Source organism: Wasmannia auropunctata, unplaced genomic scaffold (genome assembly GCF_000956235.1).
Source record: "Wasmannia auropunctata unplaced genomic scaffold, wasmannia.A_1.0 LD335985.1, whole genome shotgun sequence".
NCBI classification, from domain to species: Eukaryota; Metazoa; Arthropoda; class Insecta; order Hymenoptera; family Formicidae; genus Wasmannia; species Wasmannia auropunctata.
The window spans coordinates 1,661,448-1,682,824 of NW_012026905.1; the positions used below are offsets into that span (position 1 = coordinate 1,661,448).

At 33.4% G+C, this 21,377-nt stretch overlaps 2 protein-coding genes across 4 annotated transcripts in view; one reads left to right on the forward strand and one right to left on the reverse strand.

Annotated features, from left to right (window-relative positions):
• Positions 1-18,222, forward strand: part of LOC105454494 (nose resistant to fluoxetine protein 6) — a 20,912-nt gene extending 2,690 nt beyond the window's left edge. The window contains exons 2-10 of one of the 2 annotated variants that reach the window (XM_011697132.1): positions 12,759-13,063; positions 13,676-13,851; positions 14,200-14,357; positions 15,157-15,282; positions 15,787-16,346; positions 16,647-16,952; positions 17,148-17,322; positions 17,442-17,584; positions 17,671-18,222. In XM_011697132.1, coding sequence (XP_011695434.1) covers positions 12,759-13,063; positions 13,676-13,851; positions 14,200-14,357; positions 15,157-15,282; positions 15,787-16,346; positions 16,647-16,952; positions 17,148-17,322; positions 17,442-17,584; positions 17,671-17,799 — 2,078 coding nt within the window. In that variant the 3' untranslated portion in view covers positions 17,800-18,222. The remainder of the gene's footprint in view (positions 1-12,758; positions 13,064-13,675; positions 13,852-14,199; positions 14,358-15,156; positions 15,283-15,786; positions 16,347-16,646; positions 16,953-17,147; positions 17,323-17,441; positions 17,585-17,670) is intronic. The other variant, XM_011697133.1, reaches the window with a different exon arrangement.
• Positions 18,038-21,365, reverse strand: LOC105454493 (26S proteasome non-ATPase regulatory subunit 5). 2 transcript variants are annotated; one of them, XM_011697130.1, is made up of 2 exons: positions 20,878-21,365; positions 18,038-19,670 (listed from the first exon to the last, which is right to left on the reverse strand). In XM_011697130.1, the coding sequence occupies exons 1-2, from the start codon at positions 21,102-21,104 to the stop codon at positions 18,338-18,340; spliced, it is 1,560 nt and encodes a 519-aa protein (XP_011695432.1). In that variant the 5' UTR covers positions 21,105-21,365; the 3' UTR covers positions 18,038-18,337. The 2 variants fall into 2 exon arrangements, with proteins under 2 accessions (XP_011695432.1, XP_011695433.1); XM_011697131.1 differs by having other exon boundaries at positions 20,890-21,364.
• Between the last annotated feature and the right edge of the window lie 12 nt (positions 21,366-21,377).

Genomic DNA, 21,377 nt, shown 5'->3' on the forward strand with positions numbered 1-21,377 from the left:
ATGTCGACGTCGTTTGCGTGCTGCCGACGATTTTTATCACTATAGATAATTAGCGAGAACTAATTAAGGAATATATATATATATATATATATATATATACTGTTTGTATTATAAATAATACATGTATGTATTTATAAGCAAGTAAATTTGTTTATTTTTATTTTTACTTATATTTTTATATTATTTATATTATTTATTAATCATAGGCTGATTGTTATTCATTCTTGCTTTTCTTCTTACATTGTGAAATTACTTACATATCTGTTATAAATAAATAAAAATTCATTAGTCTTATAGATATAGTTTAGAGAGACACTGCAGTAATAACAAGTAAATATATTCGTAAATAAAATGAATCGTAATTCTTTTTGGAAATTCTTATTTAGAATTTTTAAGAATTATTAAGAGATTTGTACAATTTAAAACTTACACAATTTTTATGGAGTGATTTAACGTGTGATTTATTTGATAATTGCAAAAATATAATAATATTGCTTATTGATAAATAATTCTAATTATCTTAATTATTTCCGTGAAAATAATAGTTTACAATATTATTAATCGACAATTAAATTACGTATATGAGTTTTATATTTGTGGGGCCAAATTATTAATTTTGACAAATTGTCAGTATTTAAATTGTAATGTACAAACACTATATTAAAACACTATAGTAGACTAGTAGACATGTAGATTATTGTATCAAGCTTTAAAACTACAAGATAGTTTTACCTTGTGATCAAAGAGGATGACCTTCATTCTTTTTTTACGGCAAGAACAAGATTCTTTTCGTTCCTGACACAAGTTGTCTGCCGCGTGTATGAAATTGTTTCCAACGCAATTTCATCACAACATGAAAAGTACATTAAAGAAAATAAGGGATATACACGTCGTTGATACGCATCTTATTCCGTTCGCGTGTACGTTCACTTCTTGTTTTCCTTTGAAATTAATTGTTACAATTTGAATTACAAATTTGTATTTTATAATTCGAACGTAATCAATGCTCCTTGTTGCGTTACATAATTATTATCTATATCGCCGTTTTTGCGTCATAACACGTATTTAATAATACACCTTACATTATTACTTTACATAATCAATTACGTTAGACTAGGCGCGTAAGATGTTTAATTTTTGATCTGATTACATCGCACTCTGTATCTCATATCGAACGGCTTCGTACGTGTGCCGCCTGTATATGTAACTTCCTATGCATTACAACTTTCTCCCTCATGCAGCTTTCTACGTTACATTGCGCTGCAGATAATCGTGCTAAATCATTCGGGTGAGATGCGAGTTATTCGAACGGATCCCCTTCCAATTGCATCACGACTGTGGGAACGAAATGCTTATACACGGCGATATCTCGAAATTGTCCACCGTTTATTGTAATGACAATGTCTGCCCGATTTTAATTTCGCGGGATCCTAATTTGAGAGCTCCTTTATCGCGAGGAAGGTACTTTTTTAAATGTTTGACGAAGAGCGCGTACCCAGATTACGGCACGTAGCTTCGTAACTTTCCCCGAGCAAATATCGATTTCGGATTTGTTTACCGTTAAAAGTTTACCGTTAAGATTAAAGTCGGTTAAAGTTTCGAGAACACGCTGTTCGGCTCGAAGCTATCCGGTCCACGTATGTCGGAAGAAATGGGACACACCGACGCCAAAGTTCATGTCGATGGCCCGGCCAGGAGCATTCTCACTAAACAACGTCTGCTTTCCGGTTTCCTCCCGGTTTGCCTACTTTCGTCGCGAGGTTTCACTTTTAGCGACACAAGAAAGAGCCGATCAAACGTGTCACGGGCTTCACGAGAAACAGTCGACGCGGCTCCGTTTAGCGAGTCACGCCTTCGGCGCTTCATTTTCCTCGATCAATTGACATTTTCACACGCTCGTTGAACGCATATAAATTGCAAATCACGATTATGTTTTTTTTTAATAAGCAAAAAATCCTAAGAACGTGTTACTCGTTTATTGCTCGATTTTTTTCATTTCAATCTGATCTACTTAAATATCAATGAATTTTTTTTCACAAAGGATATTACATTTACATTAGTCATGTATTTCTCGTAGCATTATTATTGTCTATAAGAAAACATTATTGAAAAAAACATCTTTTATATTTTTTAATGTCCAAAATTTGATTTTAGACTGTATAACAAGATTTAAAAAGAAATTTGCAGACCTGATTTAAATACTGGCTTTAAAAACTCAATTAATATTAAAATATATAATCTGATTGTAGAATTTTTAGAATCTTGAGATACGAAAGCTACGCTCAGTTGTTACGTATTTTTCCTTTCGAAACGTTATGCCATCTAAAAGTATATATTGCGGCGAAAGTGAAAAAGTGATAGTCCAATTAAGACTCACATTATTCGATACAAAAATATATATACGAGTATTTATTAATTACCCACATTAATTTAATTTTTCACACATTATAAACAATAAAATAAAATTCGCAGAAATATCAAAGATATTTCTAATATTCAGAAATTACGATATATGTATTTAAATATTTTTAAGATATTATTTACCTACATCAAATATAAATACGTTGATATTATAATACATATTCATTAATATTAAATATTTGAATATTTATTAAATTTCATATTTTCATGTCATTAATATTTGAGTATTTTTTACGCAAATGAGATGAATTAATTGTATATAAGTTTCAGTTTGAAGTTTATATTTATGTCAAAGAAAAATTTCGTTTATTTTATTAAAGCGGCAAGATATTCAAATCGTGTCGCCTGTTTTTACGCGCATTGTTTTAATATTATTAAGTATGCACTTGAAAAACAGTTTCAGATCGTTTCATTGTTTAAATGTAAACGCGCCTCTTCTTTCTCCGTACGAATTTCTTCACGAACAGGAACTTAAGAAGAAACCTGTCATCTGCCGTTCAGGTAGAGATCTTAAGTGGGTCAGGGTTTACCTTCTCGCGTTTTATTCTTGCGATACTGAAATACCGTTACGGTTTCAGGGAAAGTTATTGTAAAAGTATTGTAAAAGTATTGACAACAGTTCGCGAAGAGAAAACAATATAGGTACAAGCATTTCACACGCACGATTTGATGGGCACGCGATCCTTCAATCGGCGTTTTTTCTCTCTTTCCCTCGGCGATCATTTGCATGATCGTATTATAAAGTATCGGACTTACAATGAATAAACCAATCCAAGCGAAGAGAATGAACGAATACGAAAATAAATGAATTTCATTGAGCGTGACTGAGGTCCCTACATCTGGCGAGAAGAGTTCATTACGCTCGCTCATATTCATTGCGAACGGTTGCTCGTGATCGTTCGTCCTTGCCAGTCTGGTCTGGGTCCACCTTGAAGCAACGCTCCTCGACGAATCCGGAAAGGCATTCCCCTTAACCGGCTACTATATACTTTCACCCTCCGCGAGCCCGCAACCTGTATCACCGTTGTAGTATTCGTGAATTTCGCGAACTTCATGCGCGAGAAAAGGTGAAAGGCGCCGAGAGAACATTGTCCGAGGAAAGCATTATCGATGCCTGAAGGGCCATTTGTCTCGAACGACGCCGCTCTTTCGACATACACAGACGTGTTATTTCCTCGCGTGCCATCCGCCTGCGCTGGCTGCGCCGTTTTCCGTCTGGAAAATGTCACTTCCTAGTTTCTATCATTACAGTTCAAAATCTGCTGAAATAAAAGATGCTATTATTGATGCTTATTATTGCGTCGCTAAGCAAAAGTGCGTCGCGGCACCAAGATGATAAAAGAGTTACATCCTGTTTATTGGAGACAAGAATATTCCGTGAAAATACTTTGTTTTTAAAGTTACTTCAAGTTTCTGTAATTAATTATAAAGGGAAAAAAATCTAAAATTTTATTTTACGACGAAGCAATATACATTAAGCTTTACAGCTCCTCTTAAAATGTATAATTTATTATCATCGAGTTATACATACACAGACAGAAATATTTCTTCAGATTCAATAAATTTTGAAGAAAATTGTTTCAAGCAATTGTGTTTTTCATGCCAAACAATATAGTTAATGCAACAAAATAATGTTTTATTTAGAATTAATATATTGTTTTAATGAAGTAAATGTAAGCCAAATAAAAAAAAACACGATTGTTTGAAATAATTTTCTTCGAAATTTATTAAATCTAAAAAAATATTTCTCTCTGTGACTGTTTATTTGTAAAGACAAAAATATTCGTAAAGATATTTTTTGTAAAACTCAAATATCTGTTTTTAGAGTTTAAATTTCTTTAATATCTTACGAGGACAAAACAATTTTATTTTATGACAAATACACATATATTAAATTTTGCACCTTATAAAATGTATAATTTATTATCATTGAGTTATTGTTTAATGGTTTGTATGTAAAATTGCGAGGTATATTTTGAGAGATTTTTATTGGAAGATTCTGAATGTCGCACAATGTTTGACAGAGTGATCAATCAATTTGATTAATTCTATCGTGAAGGTCAGTATAAAGTTATAGTTTCGGTCATCGGATCTTGATTATATCCCACGTTTTCCCTCGTGCCCTTGAAAAGTGCCGATCACAAGATTCATCCAAGTTATGTAAATGATCTCTCTCTCTAAGTGATTAGATAAACAAAATTATATATGCTAAGTATATACACGTGAGTGCTATACACGTTTTACAATCGGGTTGCAAAGACGGAGATGCCACTCGACCATTAGAAAGTGGCGAGCCGAAATCGGCATTGCAATTATCGAAATTATACTATTTGAAAAGGGAAAGAATTACATGACGGCGGTGGCGGCAGCGGCGGAGGGGGCGGCGACGGCGGCGGCGGCTGGGGATGAAATCGTGAGCTTTCGCTTTCGCGGAAACACGTTTCTATTACGGGCCAAACGACTTGTTGCCCGTAACATCCTGTTTATTTGCACGTATCCTCACGGTTGTGCACAAGTATTCGTATAAAATCTATCCATGTGCGATGACTCGCATTTTTCCGACGGTGAATATTTATATTTACTTTAAATCGAGCGCACGTTAAATTATATAAAACGATGAAGATATATCTGATCGGTTACATCCACGGATATTAATTAAATGTTTTACTGGAAACGTAATTGATATTTTCTTCTTAGAGCTATAACTATAGAAAGAAAAAAACAACAAAAAGAATTTGTTTATCATCCGCGAACGGATCCTTCTCAGGTATGCAAATGTGTCCTCGTTACGCGTATAGTTACAGCTGATGATTAAGTAATCTTCTGTGTTACAATATTACACTGCATGCATGTATGCAGCAAAACATTAATCATAGATCCACGATTATAGGCCGACAGTGATTGACGATAAAATTAAGCAAAATTAGTTGCTACCGATCAGACGATATCGATTCTAATATAGTATCGCTAAATGGGATAATCATTCGTATCTCCCGTGTATATTTTATCACAGTCTTATTTTATTTCATAACCGCGGAAATGCATCCAGCAATTTATATTATTTTCGTAGTATAATTATCGCTGAATATAATTGTGCGAAAAAAAACAACGAAGCTGCTAAGAACAAAAAAGGGTATTTTTTTTTTATATTTCAATAATTTCTCCTGAAAAAGTGTAATTTATTTAATTATAAGGCACGTAAGTATGTGGCGTAATAGACGGGCTGCGTGCCGAGTTATAATTTCTTCGTAACGCATTACGAAAAAATTAAGTCATCGCGTAACTAGATGTCAATTAAAAAATGGATAACACTATGTATGTAATGTTAGATAATTTAAAAAAAAACGTAATTCTTTGAATACATTAATATAAAATAAGTAATGGATAAGTGTGAATTTTGTCGAGTGTAATATACTGTTGGTCAAGTTTATATTATATTGTTTGTGTATAATTTGAATAACGTTGAACTCTATCAACAGTATTTGCATATTTTGCGGTTTCGATCGTTTCGACTATTCCGGATTCTTTTTTTGTCGATCTTTTTTTGACGGCAACACGTGTTGTAAGGAGGATGTCTTCATAATTGCCATTTTTGTCAAAGCTAATCCTTTTTTTTAAAATTAAACCTGTATCAAACGTACTGTTACACAAAGTTAAAAAAATATTTCCACAAATAATTTATATAATATTTGTTAAGTGTGTGATAGTGATAATTTATAAAACTATTTTCTGTCTACAAAAGTTTGAGGTTTCCTTAGTTGTAAAAGCCGTGGCAAATATGTAAGATGTTATGTCAAAAAATTTATTAAATATAGCATAACGGTGTTAAGTTTATTAATTAAAAGTTTCTATTTGCTACAATTAGCTCCAAAGCAACTTTTAACTAATAAACTTAACATGTCATGCTATGTTCCTATTCATTTTTCCAATATGGATTTTAATTGGATTTATTTTTTCAATATGGATTTTAGTACGGATATCTCAAGACACTTAAAAAATATTTTCAAGACATCTTATAAAAGAAATCTTTTAGACATCTTGAAACAAAAGATATTTTTTTAGATGTCAAAATGATATCTTCGAGATATCTTTACGACATCTTTTCAAATCTGTAAGATATCTTTAAGAATATTTGAAAGATATCTTAAAATCTCTGTTGCATAAGACATCTTTTAGATTCTTAATAGATATAATATCTTTTCATATAAAAAATTTTTATTTTATTTTCTCCAAGGAAAGTTTATGGACAAGAATTAACGGATGCAAGGATAAAAAATCTGTTTGGATTAAAAATTTTATTGCACATGTGCAATAAAATTTTATTACACATTGCTGTAAAATTTTATTACACATATTAATGACATCTCAAGACATGACAAGACATCGTTTAGGGATCTAAAAGATATATTTTTTGTTCATTTAGGATAAATTTGTTAAGATTTCCATGCTATCTCCTGAAAGAGAATTTTCTCGATTCTAATTTTTTGATCAGAAAGATAATTTTATACGTTTGATCGAATTGCCCAATTGATGACAAACAAGAGAGTTCATCGTTCGCGATCGATTGTTTCACCAGCGGTCAATTGTGGGTTCACTTTGGAATGTACTAATCTATTGTTGCAATAGAGCAACCATAAATGACAGCTAAGGCGTTGCATTAGAAACGGATTGCGTTTCACTTTCATGTATCGAGGTTATTACATTTCTGCGTATGTCAGAAAAAGAAAGTTACCGCATCTCTTCGGCGCGGCATGTTTTACAACCCACGTCCTCCTCGCTTCTATCATGCACGCTCGCTCACGAATCGTCGAATGCCAATCCAATATCCCGTTTTGTAGAAAATATAATCTTAGAAAATGAAGTTGTGCGATTAGAAATGATTTACATTCTATTTTAGTCTCTTTTCTATCAACTTTTCTTCAATTTCCTCTCTAAGTTTTTACTCTCTAAAAGTGAATCAGTGAAATTACCACTGATTTTCAGTGTGTATCATTTTCCAGTGGCATACTTAGAACTGCGATAATCAGTGAGTATTTCAATGTTCTTTCTGTGATAATATACGTACTGATTCAAACAGGGAATGTCACGGAAAGAGAGTGATTTTCACTGTCAGACAGTTGACAACTAAAATTCACTGTCTTTCAGTGATATTCACTGTTTGTATCAGTATATTATCACTAAAAGAACATTGAAATACTCATTGATTATAACAGTTCTAGGTATGCCAGTTAGAATGATATATGTACACTGCAAATCGGTGGTAATTCCACTGATTCACTGATTTTAGATAGGAATTGGATTTGTAATATAAATAAATTAATGTATATACATTTTATATGAGCTAACAAAAATTTCAACAAGTTATAGATAAATTATAAATCTGCTTCTTATTTGAAAAAATTCAAAATTTAATAAATTTTTAATAGTTGATTATACTGTCAAGAGAATATTAATCTTTTGATTACTTTGTGTTTTATATATTTTATCCTACGATTTTACCAATATTCCTAGTAAGAATTAATGTGCTCGAATAACAGCCAGTATTATCTTGTGACTTGTAAGATTAGAAGGAGAACATTATCATAAACTGTTAAACCTGTTTCTAAAATGTGGACCATGGTCGTATAAGATCCACCGCAACATTCCGTACGAATAGGTCAAAACAGATTTGGCACTCATCGCGAGGACAACCTGTTACGCAAGTAGTTAAAGTAATTATAAATCTGTCTAATGAAATAAAGCATAATAATTAAAAGCAGGAGGTACGTTCTGTGCTCAGATAGGTCAAAAAATTTTAAATTAACACACAAATTTTTATTTAAAATTAAAATTCCAGAGGTCTGTAATCTTTCTGAATTCCGCGCGATGAAACAGATTGGACGCTTTCACCAGAACATTGCGTGAAACAAAAAAGTTGTGTGCTTTCTTTTTAAATTAGTAAATTATCAAGGACGATTACTTTTGAAATCCTTGCGATCCGCGTCATGCAATATAAAAATATAATCCAATGTCAAACGGATATTAATATTGTCAATATCCGGTTAGATATTACAACATTATCGTACCAATCAAGTATGCAAACGCGTTTCTCTTTTCAAACCACTTTCTCCGTTACATATAATCGTGATACACACACACACACACACACACACGCACACACACGCACACACACATATATCTATATATATGTATAATAAAAAAATTAGTTTTAAATTGAGATAGATAATCTCAGATATATACAAGCAAGAATAATCTTCTTAGAAGATTTTTTAATTTGGTGCAAATAATACTTGCATAATTCAAATTCAATAATCAAATTAAGTATTCTATATGCATTCCATATAAGTTCATGGATTGCAATCACATCATAAAACTTAATGATTCTAGAGACGTCATTGTTTGATTGCATCTTTCTACTTGAAATAAGTTCTATTGCTACATTCACGAGCGCTAATTGTTCGATTTTATATCACGATTTTGATTTCTTAATTATTACACAATTATCTATTAATAGTATCGGCTGTAATATGTTGCAAAAATATATAATATATATATAGAATGTAGGAGCGTCTTAAATTGAGCAAATGAGAGGACGCTAAATTGGGCAATGAAAATTCTGGCTCTTAAAATATCTCTTAAAATTCCACTTAAGAGAAACACGCAAAGTGCAATGTCATTATCTTCGCACGTTCACTTTCTTTTGCAGCTTTCGACACTCGAGCACGTATATATAACATTTACTGGCTGGCCTTTTTCTTCCTGTTTATAAATTTACTGCAAACTCAGCAGTAAACTCGAATAATTCATGTGTGAACTCATGTCTGAAACTCTCAGAGAAATGCAATTAAATATCATATAAAAATCCAAGAATTTCTAAATAGGTTAATATTCATAATTTTTGAAATAGTTAATAAAAAAATTATTGCAAAGCTTATGCAATTCTATAATAAGTAAAGATATATAATATTTTCAAGATCGTGTTTAATACAAAGACTGATAATGAAATAAAAGACTAATTAACGTACATATTGCATGCGAATAAAATATAGAATAGTATTTTTCAAGGCTTAATGAGATTAAATGTAACATTGCACATTTATGTCTTTCGTACAGAAAGGGCGAGCCTGAACTTGACTTTAGAATGTTCTGTAACGAAACTGAGTCACGACGCGAAATTTATTGTCATGCTAATGACAATATGAATTCACATTGTATCACGACTCATCAAATGATGTGAATGTTAATGATCGCTAAGTGAAAGTCTATTGAAATCGAAGATTGAAAGAGATACGAAAGCTCCCTTTCCAATTTACCTTTTATTTTTATTATTTCTTTAAAAATTTTTATAAAAGGTCTTTATAATAATATTATATATTATAATTTTGATTAAAATATACATTTTTTAACAAATGTTTTCCGGAAGAATCTATAAGATCAAAATCAAGTTTATTTGCTAAATTGCAAATAAACTTGAAACAAACATGGAAACATTTAAACAAGTTAATAATTGCTTTTCAGCTCAATTTTACGCATGTTTAAAGTAATTTTCGTTCTAATTAATAAAATTAATTTTTCTTCCTTTAAATTAAATCTATAATAAAATGTTATATTAAAATACTTTGTACTAATTTACAAAATAGGAAAAAAGCTATATTTCAATATTGAATAAACAAAATTACAAAGGTATCACATATTTAATTTTTAATGTTAAATTTCAGTTAAAAAAGATAATTTTATAAACAATATTCCGGGAAACAAATAGTGAACAATTAATGAACTATTAGAAAATTAAAATTAAATTAAACTAAATTAAAATTAATAATTCTTTAGATCTCAATTTACTTATTTTATATTTTATCATAAATTTGATTGAAATCATTTTGCATTGTCCAATCTTTGGAAATTCGAAAGAACCAATTTCTTGACATTATCTGCATTATGAAAATTTTACTGAACCGAAAGCAAAGGATGTGAGAATAAGCGAAAGAAATACTGAAAGGGGTATCCGGAATGAGTCTCGCGGACGCGCCACTAAAAACATGCCGATGACGCCGACCGCAGCTGCAGCCGCAAACATGCAGCCGCAAGTGACGTAACAGGATCGCGATCAAGCTGAGAGACCTATGTAATGCACTCCCGTAAATCCGCCATCGTGTCGGCGATTAGATAATATCTTTTACTTCCTGAATAGAAAGTATATGCTTTTCGTTGAAGCCACTCCGAACGTATAGACCCCGCCGTCTTCGCGCCTTCCCAATGACGATCGCCGTCGCCGTTACGTTGTCCACGATAACAAGGATACTTTATTACATCACTCGCAAAAAAAGCTTGCATGCTTGCCGGCGAACGCGTATGCGGCGATTACGCAGCCTGGTTATTTAATCATGGTAGAAATTACGCGTCCCGCCGGCATTTAAGTAAGGAGATTACTAATTTCATATTAGATAATAACCAACCAATGGTGCTGGCTAATTTATGAACCGTGTTACCGCAACATTCTGTACCGTGCTGCTCATTGTTTTATTTATAATTTATATGTATATTGTATCATCTATAGCGCAACGTGTTTGTTACAACTTGCACGCGCCGCAACTTTCATCTCAGGAATTTATAATGTCTTTCAAAGCCTTCCAAAAATCTTCAACTAACGGCAAAATACACGATTGTATTGTCTTGCCATGTTACAGCTTTTAAAGTTTTCTAAAGCTTTCTTTAAAATATTTCCGATTGCAATACACAATGTTTAATCCGATATAATGTATATAGTATCAATCAAAGACTAATACCAATCTTTATCTTTGCGTTAACTCTCGCTCATCATCTTTCCTGAAAGAAAGTAAAATAAAAATTTTTTCTTACAAACAATTGGTGTATTTTGTTAGTTATTATTTTGGAAAAATGTTGTTATTCTCAATAAGCAAAAATTCATTTCTTAAGCATGACTGTAGTTACCGCACCTATGTTGAAATCGTGATGTCATAAGCGAGAAATGCGCGTTAAAATTTCTTGCATGCCATTTGTAAATAAAGAAAAATTGGATAAAACAAAAAGATGAGATTGCTTTAAAACACTTGTAAAAATGGACGGAAACTATCTTTTTTCTCCCTGACAGTCAGTAAATAGTCGTAAAAGGCACGTAAAGTGAAGCCTATTCAGGCAGTAAAACACACGGTTTGACTGTTGTTGAAAGGCATAAAAAATATCCTTTCGTATAAAATTGAAAGATAACATTACTTTCCAACCACTTTTACGAATTTACTAAGTATGAGACAACACACATTACATTTTCACAATTAAGCATGTAATAACGAAAAGGCATGTAAGAAAAAATTTCATCTTCATTAATTAATTAACACGTCACTTTTCGATGCTACGAGTACGATGGATAATTAAGGTTTTAATTTTTACTGCAGTACAGTATCGCCACCTCAACGGAATTCTTGCCTGAATAGTCTGGAGCTTTTAAATTTAAATCCCTTTTGAAATATTGCGATGATCAACTATTACTATATTAGACATTCGTAAGATTAAAAATTCGCTACTCTACTGCTATTTATTGAAAAAGACAGAAAATCTTTAAAATAAAGACACGAGAAAAGGAATACGCATTAAAATTTGCGAGATAGCCTCGCAGTTTTATTTATGTTATGTAAGTATACCTATAGATTTTTATTTAAAATTTCACTTCCGTTCGTTGTTGTCCAAGCGGATGATAATGAAATAATATATTCAAACATCTGTACAATAATAAATCGACATAAACTTAATTATTGTATTATTAGCTAATTGTTTAGATATTTATATATCGGATAGTCAATAATATCATACTTTTCAATAATCATCGTTAAACTTACTCGATAATCATAAAAATTTATCTTGTAGTGTAATTTATCTTGTTTAATATAGTTTTTATAGTACCTCGCCAACGGACAATTAAAATCAAACGAGATTAGCGCCTTATTTATTATTCAAAATTCATGATTAATAATTAAATTAGTATTACATTTACAAAAAGTTTTTTATATTTAATATTTAATTATCGAATAAAACTTACAAGAATTATAGTAAATCAAAGCGAGATTTACACTGTTAGTTTTGATATGTCAAATACACCAATAAAAATTCTTTTTTTTTTATTCAAACGGCATAAAGAAAAAAGAATTTTTTCGATGAACTTCGGTAAGATTCCTATTTTATTTAATACAGAACTGATTAAAAAAACGACTTGATAAAACATTATCTCTATAATAACAAATTTATAATTTCTTATTCAAAAGAAAGAGATATGATATAAAAGACTCTATAATTTACTGATGACAAATTTCTTCTTGTTTCAGTTGATGATGCATCTGGTAGATTCACTAACGGATATTTCTGGGGTAATTCTTATTTTACGGGATCGGCCACCGAATGCGACTACATCGGGAAAACCCCATCACATCATACGTATTCGAAAAAACATGTAGAAGATTCAAAAGTTACTACATTTGAGAAAAATCATGAATTTCATACAGAGTCACACAAAAAAATCAATATGGGTTTTAGTGGAGCTAATTCCTGGTCTGAAACAGACTTCGTCGAAACGCCTTTTCAATTGGGATTTTACATGCTAAAACTTTCTATAAACGTATCTTATACACCAGTAAGTATTATTAATGTGTTACAAATTTATGTGTATAAACTTGCGAATAAACTGAATAAAAATATCTTAAATATTCTCTATTTTAATTTATTTTACATTTATTTTTTATTCTATTTAATAAAAAGAAAATTTATGTTTGTTTTTATGAAATTCATCACTGTTTACATAATATTTTTATATTAAAATATTTAAAATTTATAAATAATATATTAATTCTAGACATTTAAATATTTATAAAGAAATAATTAATGATCTATTCTGATCAAAATATAATATGTAAAATTCCCTTGTTTATAAACGTAACATTTTCAAAAAATTTGACAAAAAAAAGAAATTGATTATAATAAAAAATGTTCATATATATTCTAAATATTTTGATAATTTTTTTAAATATACATATCAAAGTCAAAATTTTTGTCATATAAATATAACATGTAGTTTTATAAAGAAATTAAGACGTATTTTTTAACAAATTCTCGAGTTGCACATTTTTAAAGAAATATCTCGATTCAAGAAGAACGATTTTGCGCTTGTGAAAAGAGGGTTTTTTACATTGCATATTATGTTACGCAAAAGTTTATAATACAAAAATATACATTGTTCTTGTTTCAGACAAAACTGATTCATCTCGGCGTTTGCCTTCCATTCTCATGCACTGCCTCTGACGTCGCCGTGATCGGGAAACTCGCCGCGAACGAATTTGCAGCAAAGCATTCGACAATTGAAAAAGTCAGAGATCAGCACAACTTATACGACATGTATACAGATCCAGTCTTTTGGGTTTTATCGTAAGTTCATGAAAACAGACTCTTATTGGCTATTTGCCAAGTACATGACTAGTTGATTATCATAAAAGATGAATCATATTTTGCAAAGACAAACAATATATGAAATTTATATATTATATACACAATTTTATACATATATTGCTTTGTTATTAGCATATTAACATAAAAGATGAATCATATTTTGCAAAGACAAACAATATATGAAATTTATATACACAATTTTATACATATATTGCTTTGTTATTAGCATATTAATTGTTATGCATAAAAGACAAGAATCGATATATTGTAATTGCGGATTAAATTATGTGCGTGAGTAAGCAAAAATCAGAATTCAATTTGTTTCAGCGGTGTCAGCGTGGTGGTCCTGATACTGATGATCCTCGGAACTGGGTACGATTATTATCTGACGAAACAGGCAGCTCGCAAGAGAAATGTAATCTATGATTTGGAGAAACATGGAAAACTCGATCGTCTTACTAATGGCGATCGGAAGGTCATAAATGGTAAAGGAATTAATATTCACGTTGTCCAAGAATTTTTTAATCATGTGTTAATCTGCTATCACTTGCTACTACTAGAGACGAGAATATTAATATATTAAAATATAAAGATTACCTTTTACTTTTTATGAAAAAAATATTATACAGTGTTTATATATATTTTTATGCATAGATCCTTCAGTCAATTTAAATTAAATTGTTCTAAAATAAAAATTTGTTCTTTATTTTCAGTTTTTTTTATATTAAACATTGTACATTTCTTGTGACTCTTCATACAGTTAAAATTAAAGTTTGTTAAAGTAAGATGCATTTGAAGTTAAATAAAAAATAATATTTTGTTATTATTATACATGCATATGAAAATCATTAAATTTCAATCTTGGAGACTACATAGACATTTATTATCATATTGACATTTTTGTAAAAGAAAAATCTACTTCGGTAAAATAAGTGATCATGTAGAAAAAAAGTGTGAGGAATCTAACGTTGTGCAAATTGAAAATGACAGAAATAAGAATTAAACGAGACGCAAAACTTAGTTGCTTTCAGCAATGTGCTTTCAGCAATGTAATAACTGCTTTACGCGAGGAAAATCACTGTTAATTCATTATATCGGTACTAACTTGTACTACAGTAATTCTGAAGAATGCTGTTAAAAAGCAATTAACATAGCGTATCGTGGGTATATCACACGATAAAGTACAGACTAATATAATGCACGACCATCACTTACAGACTATCAAGACAAGACAAGGACAGTATCAAAAAAGTAGTCACACGATTTATTATTATATTTCCGTAGCTGTTCAAGGTGAGGTCTACCTTCCTGTTCCAGTGGCAGATTCTAATAGCAATGGTGTGCAGTCGATTAATAATAACAACAGTCACGAAAATGGTTTACAAACGTCTACCAAAGAAGAGCAGCTTAGTACGTTAAATTTTTATGTCTTATCCGTTATTCCCGAAGTAGAAATATCATCTCCGTAAAAAATAGACGAATTAAAATGAATTGCAAGAAATCTAGTTTGTAAACTTAAATATTAAATAAATAATAAATGTTAAAAAAATTTAACATATATTCTGTATTAAGAATTAAGTGAGATTAACTTTTCTTCTGTTTTCAAATTTCTTTCAATTCGTATTGACTAAAACTAAGTATTTATAACACATATCCACGTATATATATATATATATATATTATTTTCTTTTCTAGCTTCTAATTATACAAATTAAATGATCTCGTGTAAAAATTAAATGATCAGGTGAAAGCAGAAAGGATAGAACGAAAATTAACAATTAAAAGATAATTACTCCCTTTCTGAATTAGATTAAAATTTTATGATTACAAAATAAATTCCCATTTGTTTTTTTTTTTAATTAGTATATTCGTTACAATACAACGAGCCTTTCACCCTTTCTATTACTTTTGCAGGTATTTTCGAGGAACTTCTACTTTCTTTCTCCGTTACCGCTAATGTGAAGATTATCTGCGACCGTAACGTAGGCAGAGACACAATTAGCACCGTGCACGGACTTAGAGCGATATCGATGGCTTGGGTCATCCTCGGGCATACGTGCATTATCGTCTTTAAGTACTCGGACAACATGGAATATCGTAAAGTGGTGGAGAAGCGATTCCTCTTCCAGACCATCACGAACGGGGCCTTCAGCGTCGATACGTTTTTCTTCATGGGCGGTTTGCTCGTGAGCTTTCTGTATTTCAGAACCAATGCCAAGGGAGACCTGAAGAGACTAACGCAGGGCACGCGAGGCTTCGCCGCAGGCACCCTGAAATTCATCGGGCTCCTTTTGTATCGATTCTGTAGACTCACCACGCCGTACATGTTCGTTCTGGGGCTGGTCGAGGTTTCGATGAAGCATTTCCACACGAATTCCGTTTTCGAGCCTCCCACGGCAGATCACTACAATTGCCCCAATTATTGGTGGAGAAATTTGCTCTATATCAATACTTGGTTTCCGGTCGAGCAGATGGTGCGTTTTATTTTATTTATATATCCTGTATTGTAATATACATGAAAATAACTCGTAATTCATAATTTTTTCCGACCTTTATAGACGTTGCACGTTATAATTATGTTTTCGTAATATAAAATATAATGCGGTATTTTATAAAAATAATTATAACAGATTTAAATTCTCGTGCTATCAATCTCTCTAAATTAAACTCTTCTGTATTAATCTTCTTTCAATTCGGCCCTTTTTTTGGAGATTTGCAAATTTTATTCTACCCCCGATCAAACGAAGGTGTAAATTTACACCGTGACATTACAGTGTATGCTTTGGAGCTGGTATTTAGCGGACGATACGCAGTTCTATATCGTGGGCGGAGTGATTTTGGTACTGGCTACGAATCACTTTAAAATCGCAGCTTGCGCGTTAGTCAGTCTACTAGTAAGCTCATGGGTAACCACCGGCTACATCGCTCTAGTTAATAATCACATGCCGAGCCTGGACGATCCGTTGGCGCTCTTCGACAAGATCTACGACAAGCCGTGGACGAGATTAGGTCCTTATCTGATCGGCATGACGGTCGGTTATTTCCTCTTTAAGACTGATTGTAAAGTGAAAATGTCTAAGGTACGATTTCATGAGAAAGTAAATTTAACTAACAGTGACAAATTTTTAAAAAATTTAAAAGAGACATCTCTTAAGCCCTTACGACACCTGCATGTTATCTGGACATTCTTTTTCGATGCAAAACAAAAATTAGAGACTTAATTATTACTTAATTCCTATTACTTGGCGAGACATTTTAGACGCTGTCATTTCTAGACTACCGTCGTCGTGGGATGGCTCCTGTCTTCCGCGTGTCTCTTGAGTTTGCTTTACGGTCTGTATGAGGCAGAGCTTACACCTGTTACCGCAGCCGCGTATTCATCCTTGAGTCATAGCGCGTGGGCGCTGGGTTTAGCGTGGATCGTAATAGCATGTAGTACTGGCTACGGCGGTGAGAAATAAAATGCGTTGACATTTTGATAAATCATTTAGATTTACTCTAAATAAGCGTTAAACTGATCGATCGGTCCGCAATTGGACTACTAGGATGTTAAATCGTTGCTGTTTCAGGCTACGTAAATAAGATCCTATCGTGGCCGCTCCTGTACCCGTTCAGCAGGGTGACTTACTGCTCTTATCTAGTTCATCCGCTTGTGATCCGTCTAACCGCTATGAACCTAGACTCTCCGTTTCATCTAGGGAAGGATATAATGGTGAGCGTGCGGGCAAGGGGAAAAGTTTTACGATTAACGCTTTTACGGACGGCGGACTTTACATAAAAACACTTTTATTTTTTCAGATGATAACATTTCTCGGGCAGCTAGTGCTGTCGTACGTATTGTCGTTTGTAGTGTCAATCGCCTTCGAAGCGCCGGTGGTCAGTATGCTGAAGATTGTTTCACCGAAAAAGCGGAAACGTATACAATAGAGATTGAAGATTATATTTAATACATGTCATACACCCCGTACGTAATTATTTATATGATCTTATATCTACACATTATATATAAATTTCGTTAAAGATCCACGAGGAACAACGATAAAATATCGCGAACAATTATTACATATACGCATGTACTTTTAATATCATTTATCCGATTTGTTTGAAATATGTAACAGTTGTAGACCTCTCTGTGTATCGCTAGATGTAAAATAAATTATTTCCCTTTGTATATAAATTCCAATAACGTTTCGCTGAATGAAACGAACTGCTCCGGAAAAAAAGTACTAAATGTACGTACTTCAATAATGTCAGCTTTTGTTTGTACTAAATGCAATAACGCTGAACGAAGACTACTCTCTTTATGATAATCAATATCTTTTATTTACACAAATAAAAAATAAATATTTATTTCTGTCTCTTACTGTTGCTCTTACTGAAGTTGCTTATGTTATGCGCAACACGACATTGAACACAACGTTAACATGAACATTGAATATTAACGAGAAATTAATTCCCCCTACCTTTACGATTCGCCTTCTATCGCGACTTCCGCATTAACATCGACAAAGTATGGGCCCTCATTGACAAACTGCTTGAATTTCTGCATAGTGTCCGCGTCGAATATATCTCGCTCCGCTTGAGATAAACATTTCACGATTTGGTACTTCTCGTGCTTACACTCCTTAAACGACTCGACATTTCTATCTAATAGGAACTCTACCAAACCGGGATACGTGGATATGTATTCTTGCCCCCATACTTGAGAACTGATAGCCCCCAGCACCGCCAAACCGCCCTGTCTGATATCGGCGAACGGTTGTCTGCATATCGCCACGATCATACCCAACGGATCGTCGCACAACGAGTCGAACCACAGTTTCGTCAGGGACAAAATCCTATTGTCCTGCTCGTGCCTCTCGACGCGGAGTATCCGGTAGAGGCTGCTCAAGCCGCGAATTCTCAAATCGGTCGGCATCCTCTGTACTATCTCGGCGATTTTCTTCAGGGCGCCCAACATCGCGTCATCTCCTACAGCTTCCAACGCGTACTTGCCCTCGACGCTCTCGGACACGAATCCCAGAGTGTCCAACGCGGGGCCCAGGAGACTCTCGTCCCCGCTGTCTATCACGTCGAAAAGCGCGATGACTATCACGGGATACTTGGAGAACATCTCGTTGGGCCAGTGACACGCGATGCTACCGAAGAACTTCATCAGTCCCGGGAGCACAAGATTCGACAGGGGATTCTCGTTGACTTGCGCTATCTTTTGGACCAACTTGACCAACACCTCTTGCTGCTCCAGATAACTCAGGCCCTCCCCGGACACGGCTAATTGAGTTAATAGCTCCAAGGCGTTCAGCTGAAGCAGCACGTCGTCGTTCTCCAGTATGTTGATTAAGCTGTTCAGAAAGCCCGATTGGGCTGTTACCTCCAGAGCCTCTTGAGACGTCGTGGCTATGTCGACAATCACTTCGTAAACGCGAAAGCTAACGGTGTCGTCCTGGAGCAGCTTGGCGAACGTTCTCAGGAGCTCGCCCTTATACAAAATGTGCAGGCCACTCGGATTCTTTCCAATTTTCTTCACCGCACTCATCGCGCATTTGGCGACATTCAAATCGTTATCGCCGATTCTGTTTACAATTGATATCAGAAGCGTGGTGTCGGCGATCAGTTGAAGTATCTTTACTGGATCCTTAGCTGTGCGCTCAAAATTATGTAGCACAAGATATCTCACACTAGCATTTGGATTGGTTATTAAAGCGGACACTTCGACTGGATATCTCTGATAAAATTCTCCAGGTTCCAGCTTTTGGAACAAGACAAGCAGAAACTGGCATAGCAGCTCTACGAATTCTCTGCAAAATAGAAAAGTGGAATTCTCTTTATTCTTACAATTACTGGCAAATTTCAGAAGCATTATATATTATAGATTATATACATTTCGGAAGTATTATATTATCATTTGTATTATGTGACCAACACGAGAAGCAAGATTTTGTACTATTCTACTAAAAAGATAGTTACAAATATGAGATAACAGTCTAATCATTAAAAAAATTTTTTTACTGTTACAAAAAGGACTATGTTAGCTACAACGTGACAACTGGAGGGCCTGCTGCAACACTGAGCTAATCCACATTTTATAACATAATTTATAAAAATGGAGAAAATGAATCTAAAGTTCATCGCCTTACTTCAGAATTTTTTTTTTCTCTATTGTTACAGCAAGTCCTTCAATTAAAAAGTTGCTGAAATTAATAGCAATTTCATTGAATGCACAGCATGTTATGCCGTTGTACATTATTCTAATTTCAATGTAAAAGTAAAATATCTCGAGTAATAAAATGTTCAATACAATTTTACCAAATAATACAACAAAGTACTATTAAGAATTTCACTGTTTAACCGGTTTATATATTTTTATAACAAACATATGTTATATTAAACATATGTTATATTAAACATATGTTTTTACGTCAATTTGTGTATGTACAACGGTTTTAATATCCACCGAGTGCCACTATTGCGTCCGACCGAACTCACTTTAAAGAACCTATTTATATATTATATTTATATATAATAATTAAGCAGACAGAATGAGATAAACTGAATGCTACTCTGCGTAAGACATCCGTTATTTTCATCAGTCTAGCCCTCAATTAGTGTATAATCTTGGAATAGGGTGAAAATTACAAAAGTGAGCAAATTCACTTGAATATTTTTGATTTCATTGACCAAGTATATCTAGTGGATTTGCTCATTTTTGTAATTTTCTCTTTGTCTCAAATTATTACACAATCGATCTCCTATAATGTAGAAATTATATTCATACATGTCCTATGAAAATTCTATGAATTCATATCCATTAAAAAATTAAAATAACAATTACTTAGTTCCAGCAATTTCCTGGTTGTCATCCTACGTATTCTTAATACGGCATTAATATTGACAAAAAAAAAACGTGTCTGCATTTAGAAATAAATGATAAAGGCGCAGATGAGCTCGCGGATTACACGTGGATGGAACTATGTAGCGTCCATAAGAGAACCGCAGAAATTTCACCTGTCATCGTACCTGTCGTCGTTTGAGGTTAGCTGCGCAAGTAACGGCCTGAGGTCCAGGCTACGGGCGACGAGCTCCTCGTCCCCGTCCCTCAGCGCAGCGAATTTGATCTCGACATCCTTGAGAATGTTCTTCTTATCCTCGATATTGTTCGATTCGCACAGACGCTGGATCTTCGCCTGATACCATGTCATAGTTGGCTCGCTGACAGTTCGCTCGCTCGGCATATTACCTCGTCCTCTCCCGCGCTGTGACACCAGCTGTGCGTCTGTCGGTCCAATCGGTCGAAATGTCGCGCTTGCTGTGAGATTCGTAAGCAGCGGCTCAATCAATTCCAATTCAGATAAATTCGCGGTATTTACATTTCTCTCTTGTTGTTAGTAAACCGACTGGCAACCACCAGGTCGTCACTGCGCTGCCAGGTCTGTTTGTAGCTGAACTTTTTGTACTTGTCATCCACCCTCCTTCTCGCTCCCTTCGGCAGCGATCCAATCACGTGG